The 7,170-nt window shown below is 37.8% G+C and overlaps 1 protein-coding gene across 1 annotated transcript; it reads left to right on the top strand.

Annotated features, from left to right (window-relative positions):
* Positions 1-526: 526 nt before the first annotated feature.
* LOC149113944 (small integral membrane protein 7-like) lies at positions 527-4,570 on the top strand. The gene is made up of 5 exons (XM_089286587.1): positions 527-660; positions 1,716-1,757; positions 3,082-3,137; positions 3,412-3,502; positions 4,144-4,570. Exons 1-5 carry the CDS (start codon positions 629-631, stop codon positions 4,157-4,159), a joined length of 237 nt encoding a protein of 78 aa, XP_089142713.1. The 5' UTR covers positions 527-628; the 3' UTR covers positions 4,160-4,570.
* Positions 4,571-7,170: the final 2,600 nt, after the last annotated feature.

The raw sequence follows: 7,170 nt of genomic DNA, 5'->3' as shown, positions 1-7,170 counted from the left end.
CCCCTTAGATCCGCCCCAGTGACTGGGACAGAATTTTCATGTCCGTGGTCGAGGCCTGAATAGAATGAATAGGTTTTTGGCCTTTTTTCCCTCGATCGCGCCAACTCTCCAATGTTTGCATGTTAACCTAATCCAAGCTGGCGGCCTAATTACTGTATACGGAAATATGTGGACTCGCTCGCACAAAATACACTGGCACTGCAGGCTGAGGTCTGAAATGTCATGAATGTTGAAAATACTTTTCAAACATCTAAACGTTATAAGATCAATAGGCCACTTTCGTTATATTAAAATTCAGCTTGATAGTGAGGCGCTAGGCCTGGTCGTTCAATTTCCTTTGTTTGTTTGTTTGTGTCCTCCAAGACTCGCTGACATGCTGAATTTTAACTGATCGAAAGTGGTCTACTCCATGTAGCCTACGTGTAGCCGTACACACCCTCCCGTTAAGTTAAAATGATGACAATTAATATCCCTAAAAAGTCTTAAGATGAGTGAAGTTAAATTCGCTTGGAGTGAACGACAGCAGCGGGGCATTGGTGCTTAGTGACTCGGTGGCCAGGCATTTCCATGTACATTGTAACCTGGCCAAGACGTGGAAAGAATATAGCTGGTTGTTGAGTTTGTGACTATGGCTTTCATTTCAGACATCCTTGTTGCTGGGTATGTAAAGTTGTAACATTTTTGAGGATACTAACCATAAGTTAGACAATAGCTTCGATGATTAAAATCCCGTCTTTGGGATAAATGCGCTCGTTTATGGTAAACTAAAGGTGAATTGAGTCCTCACTCGACACGTAGCGGTCACAACGAAATTATGCTCAGCTCTGTTTGGAAAATTTCAGACGAAGGAAATCACTGTACTTTCATTTAGATACACTACATATACATTTAATTGGTTTGTTTGAGGAAAGACTAAGACAGTGTCTACTCTTCAAGCGCCGTTTCAAGGTGCTTCACTCTGATAATTTTGTTGACAAGCTATGGCGAAGTGCACATAGAACGTACGTCGTGGTGCTCTTGACAATCCTGATTTGCCTGGGCCCTTGCCCATCAGGTGAAAATGAGAATGAAACGTTACTTGGCTGACAGGGAAGTCTTCTTGTCCTGGACGACAAGACAGCACTTTTTTGGTCCCTCCAGACAAAATAAGACCAGAATGCTTTCAAGTTCACAGTGCAGTGTTTATAGATTTGAGTGCAGTGAAACCAAACCTGAAGCACTTGTGCATCAGTCAATTCCAGCACTAAATTTAACAAATTGACATTAGTTTTTCATGTTACTGTCCTGTAATTGATCACGAATTTCGTCACAACATTGTCAAAGTAGCTATGGATCCATGAAGTGATAGGCGAGTGGATCCACAGACTAATTTGACAATGTTGTGACGAAATCCATTGTCAATAACAGGACAGACGCATGAAAAACTGACATCAATTTTGTTTTTTACGATAACAAATTGTCAAATTGTCCGCTCTCGCTTGTTGATACATGCATAGTGGTAAATTATAAATTCATGTGTCTGTCTGCTTATTGACAATGAAATTAGCCAGTGAGCACACAAGAATTTCTGCGGTTATCGTAAAATGTGTACTACATGTATAATCATAAGTCTGATTATAATCACAATAAAGCTCTTTTGAATTTTCTTTGTATGATTCTACAGTTGGTAATAAACACAGACGTTTTTAAAATATTTCTGTTTTATTTTTTTGCAGCACATTGTTGATTAATGCCTGTGCAGTACTGAACTTTAAACTGTGAGTAAATTGCATTGTTTTGTCCCTGGAACTGAAGTACGTTTTTCTACTGTACATGTCTGAACAATATACTCACTGTAAAATTTTGTCAGCTGATGACAGCTTTAGTCTTTTACAATATTGGTCAGATTGCACACCATGACACTGCAGAAACTTTAGGCAGCTTTAGTAACCAGTTTTGTTTTCTTTTTCTTTTTTTCTTGAAAAAGCAACATTTTACACTTATTTCTCTTTGACAGGACATTACACTGCAGCACTTTTCAGCAACTTTAGTAACCTTGACAGTGATACCAACTGCCACTTTAAGTTAAAAAAATCTACTGCTGTAACAATATGTTCAGTGGCCTCAGTATATGTTCATTGGTGTAGAGACGTTTTCCAGTTGCATATGAACTTGTAACTTAGATAATTTTATACAGACATTTGGTCACTTCACATTCATTTGATGTTTCCATAGTACAGCTACACATTTACCATATAACACACACATCACACAAGTTACTGGAGTGCTCATAACAGTTTTGTTTGGTGATTTTCCATTGTCATTAAAAGGTCTTAAAGGATGTTCAAAAGCACAGCTACAAATACCACACCTTTTGTCAGCTGAGAAGTATAACAAAACCCTTATTATTTCATGGCATGCTTGCAATCTGGGGGGATTTCCAGGTAAAAAGGACGGGGGTGCTCATCGGAACTTTTGAAAAGAACCCCTAAGAGGTACCGAAGATCCTGTTATGTGGGCGTGGCATGAAATGTTTCATGTCTAAAACAAAACATTATCTCTTGTCATATTTTTTTTTTGTCTCAATATCCTAAAAAGGCTCCCGCTGTGGATCTTTTGAGGCTGACCACACCAAGAGGGACCAAAACCACCTTTTTAACCCCTAAAAGATATGATGAGCAACCCTGTCTTTTTTAAATGGGAGTACCCCCCCCCCCCCCACCTCAGGGGGATTACAGTACGTGTATGTACACTGTATCATTTCGCCATGGTTATAAGTAAGAACAAGAGAGTTTCTTATCCTTTATAGAGTGTTTTCATTATGCCATTGTACTGTATTCCATTCTGGAGGTATCCCTCGTTCATTGGTTTGACCTGTGCTCCTTTTACATACCACATAAAGTTTCCTGTATTGTTCATTCCCCAAAATTACTGTCAATGAAACTCCTACTACAGTTATATGTTTATCTCACTGGTGTTTACTATGAAATCAAGCTAAATATTAAGTAAATTGAATAACATGTAATGGTGTATAGTATTTTTATTCTCTAGCAGTGATCACAATGACAACATTGTTTACACTCAACTTTCTTTTTGTCCTAGTAAAAAGAGAGACCCGACAGATTCATTTGGAGATGAGAATGAAGAGCCCACGCTAGGTAAAAGAACAAGTTTTCTCTCTGATAATAGTGAACATGCATGTATGAATGCATTGACTTGTACCATACGAAAAAGTTCAAAAATGATGGTACTTTACACTTTGTTAATTACAAACTTGACTTTACGGTACTAGTGCAAATTTGAAACTGGAAACAAAATTTTGAAATGCAGCTTACATGTAGTACATAAAACAAAATTTACAGGCTATTTGTTTAAATCAATTTTATTTAAATCAATGTTCATTAAAATAAGATTTTCCTGCTTTACCTGTAGGTGAAAAGTTTACAGAGTTTCTCCGAAATCTCCGTTACTTCAGGATTTTCATTGGTCTTTGGAACATAATAATGATGATATGTATGATTCTGTAAGTATCAGGTGGTTCTCGATTATGGCACACAGTCATAATTTATGTGCTCTCAACTATGTATACTTGCAAAGTGATGTTGTCAGTTGTATATACGTGTACATGCAGCAGTTTATGTTCTTTTCGCAAATGTCTTTTGCCAGTTTTCACGTGATGTTGTCATATTCCAACATAAAAAGTTACCCAACTTTCTGAAGTCTTAGTTTCATCGGGCAAGACTCTCTCTCAAATTTGTGGCCTGCCAGGGTTCTTCATGTTGCATTAGAGCATGTTTGGGCTTCCAAGCTTTTGCATTGCTCGTCATTAAAATGGCAGCCCGAGAAGGCCAGGGTAAAAAGACAGTTTATCGTAGAAGATTTTCTTTAGTTAGACAAAGTATTTAAAACTTCAATGGGTCAGAGCTTTAGAGTTACTGTTATAAGTTGTCGTCTTAAAGGCAAAACTGAATTGATATCAGATGTTTCTGTCACTTGACAGCCATCATGATAGCTAAGATTGAACATCTGCAAAATGTGTAGGCTCGATTGGAAAATGTACTGATAGCCTAAAAATTGGTTGACATTTTAACTGATAGCTGAGAAATTGCCGAAACTGAATTTACAACACCCCATTCAAACCCTCCTTTGTCATTACTTTTTCAGATTGTTTGGTTCATGACAGAGTTTCATGGATGCTTTTATTCTTGAAGGATCATAAAAGTCCTTAATGCATGTGTACACGCTGCTACACATTCACAGTGCTAAATATCGACAGGGGAATAAAGGACAAAATGTAAAAATGGCCTGGAGTTTGTGCAATCATGGGAGTTACCAAAAGAACACTTGAGGACAGTCGTAGCATATTATATAAAATAGCGCTGTTTAGAACATGAGGTCTTTTAGCTTTCTGGCTTGTATTATGTATGTAATATAGATGTACGTAACTTTGGAAACCAAAAAAAATTGTTGAAAATTCGAGTCAAAACTCATGTAACTTCTTACTGATGGTGCTTGTAAGTCGTTTGTCATTGCTTTATGTTGTAGGAAGATGTCTTCGAATAGAAAAAAAAAATTTGAGCAACAACACCAACTCTTCTTGTACTCATATATGACTTACATTTTTACTTTTAGGTGCCCAAACCAAATTTTTTTTTACAAGGAAGTTCTCCTAAAAGTTTTCGATTTGAACTAAACGTGGATTTTTTATTTTTATTGAAAAAAAAGAAAAGAAAAATGCTCAAATAACCCATTTCCGAGATACCTTGTCTCTGTTTCAAGACGAGTCTTCATGCAAAACCTTTCATATGAAAATGAGTTTGATTTGAATGAAAATGAACCTGTAGAGAGAACGCATTTTCATATGAATGGTTTTGCATGAAGACTTGTTTTACACAGAGTCGGAAATTGCCTATTAGCCGCCACTTAAGAACAACATTTGCACTAGTCTTCGCAAGGTTGTAGAGGGCTTGTGAAGTGGGTCAAGGAACATGTGACGTCCCTTTCTGTTTCAGAGGCACCTTCCACCATGGAAGACACAGGACACAGGAGCCATGGCAACGGTTTCTGAATCTACGACATACACCGAGACCTTGCTTTTGTGATCAACGAGAGGGTTGTACCAAAAAAGTAGAATTCAAAAACTCACACAAAATTCACGTTAACTTCAAATCGAGAAAAAAAATGTTTTGGGAGAACTTTCTTTTTTTAAAATGTGAAATAACAGAATCATGGTATGGGCACTTCTTGGGGGCACTTAAACAGACCAAGTTGAGAGACCAACGAACAGATAAATAAGCACACACACGCCAAAACAAAAAACAAATTAGTAATGGCAAACAATGAAAAGAAGCGTTAGGGGTATTTTAATAAGCATGCGAGGTATTATAGCGCAATGCCTCCTCAAAACAGTTCCTCAGTCATAGCTAACAATACCCGAACACAGAAACCACTCAATTCTTAATTTTTCACAATTGCCCTTAAACATGTGCCATTATCCTCTGTATTTTATCTTGGTTTGCCGCTCAATGGCTGGATATTTATTCACGCCTTCCTCTCTGTCAATTACCTAGTAGGCCAAGACTTACCAAGGGTAAAAGTCCACACAGCTTTAGAGTCAAGGTAACCAGTTCAATCTAGCCCTGTGTGGTGGACATATTACTTCTGCCCAAACCCTAGTGGCGTCATATTCCGTTTTATTTTTTATTTTTTTCAGTTTTTATTTGGGCTAATTTCTGCTGGGTATGTGCCACTGGCTTTTCAGAACCCCACTTTATTCTGTGGCCAATTATAGACTTAGCCACTTTGGACAAGCGTACATGTAATTTTCGCGATCCCAAATAAGTGACTTTTTGTATCTATCTCATAAACCATCAAATTTAGCTAGTTCATCCTAAAATGAAGTGATACATTTGTAAACTGAATGTAGTACGGTAACAACTATTTCTCCGCGAATCTTCCCATTTGTAAAATGCTATTTGCCAGAATTTTCTTCTGAAAATCCCGAAAATGTTTTATCCCATTCTATTGAAAATGTATGTGTAATTGCATTATATTGTGTGGCTCGAAATTTTGCGGATTCTGATATTTTTTTTTTTTTTTACTCTTTGCGGTTTTTTCTATATGATCCGCAAAAAAGAGTTCCCGCAAAACTTTTCTCCGCAAAAATGTACTCCTCTCCCGAAATTATATACATAAGAATCACACATGTAGACTCTTGGTAATGAAATTGCCCATAGTATACTACAGGTGAAACTGCTAAAACGTTTACAGAAAAGGGTTGTCTGAAGGTACGTACTATCAGCCACATTGGGGGTACATCATTGTGATATAGTGACTGACAACCGTGTAGTGCAATAAAAAAAAAAAAACGCTGAAACTGTTGTATTTCAAATAGACGTGAGTTAGTGAAAATCGCAAAAATTAATACCCAGGTCGGAGAACCAGTATTTCACAATAATTGTAACAAATAGTTCCCGTAAAATACAGACAATTGCTGATCTGCAGAAGCAATATAAACTCCCGCAAAAATTTCGTGGCACCGGCACATCGTCATTATGCTATTACTAGGAAGAACCCCGTTCCCCCAGGGCAACAGTGGGAAAATATTGCTCTTGCTACTTCATAGAACTCTTTTCTATCAATTCAAGATGATGCATTTTAAATTTCAACACGCAGTTTTAGCGTTCTTATAAGCTTCTTGTCTTCTTTAAGTTTTGGGTTTTTCTTTTGACTATTGGCAATTGTTTCGGGTCTTTAAACGTTCCACTTCTGGGCGCAGAGCATTTCTCGACCTCCCAGAGGGAACTCCCATAATTATAAAAAGCAATGAGATGCTCGTCAGGAATTTTGAAAAGCAGCCCTAAAAGGTGTCAGATCCCACTTTGTGGGCGTGGCTTGAAATATTTTAATAGGTACGATGTGCACCCCTGTCCTTTCAATATGGGAGTCCCCTCTCCCTGGGCTCGATCCCTTATTTGGCGAGCATGAAACGGACTGTTGTGAATAGTATGCTATTCACACCAGTCCCTTTAATACTAAGCGCGTATAAATAAGAGCTTTGCATATCATTTCAGCCTAGTTTGCGTGAAAATTCCTTTGGTTGTTGGCAGCCACAACATGTTGTTTCCCTTTCTCGCTTGTTCCTACATTGTATCAGGCTTCTCTTTTCCCCTCCCTCCCTTTCCCAAACCT

The sequence above is a fragment of the Orbicella faveolata genome, unplaced genomic scaffold (assembly GCF_042242905.1).
Source record: "Orbicella faveolata isolate gen_17 unplaced genomic scaffold, um_ofav_v1 contig_14, whole genome shotgun sequence".
In the NCBI taxonomy this organism is placed as follows: Eukaryota; Metazoa; Cnidaria; class Anthozoa; order Scleractinia; family Merulinidae; genus Orbicella; species Orbicella faveolata.
This window is presented reverse-complemented; position numbering and strand designations above follow the sequence as displayed.

Excerpts from the sequence above, each read along its gene's own strand:
- LOC149113944 (XM_089286587.1), top strand. The coding sequence starts at position 629 with ATGGCTTTCATTTCAGACATCCTTGTTGCTGG. Across the intron at positions 661-1,715 it reads TCAGACATCCTTGTTGCTGG|CACATTGTTGATTAATGCCT; the intron begins GTATGTAAAGTT and ends ATTTTTTTGCAG. Across the intron at positions 3,138-3,411 it reads GAATGAAGAGCCCACGCTAG|GTGAAAAGTTTACAGAGTTT; the intron begins GTAAAAGAACAA and ends CTTTACCTGTAG.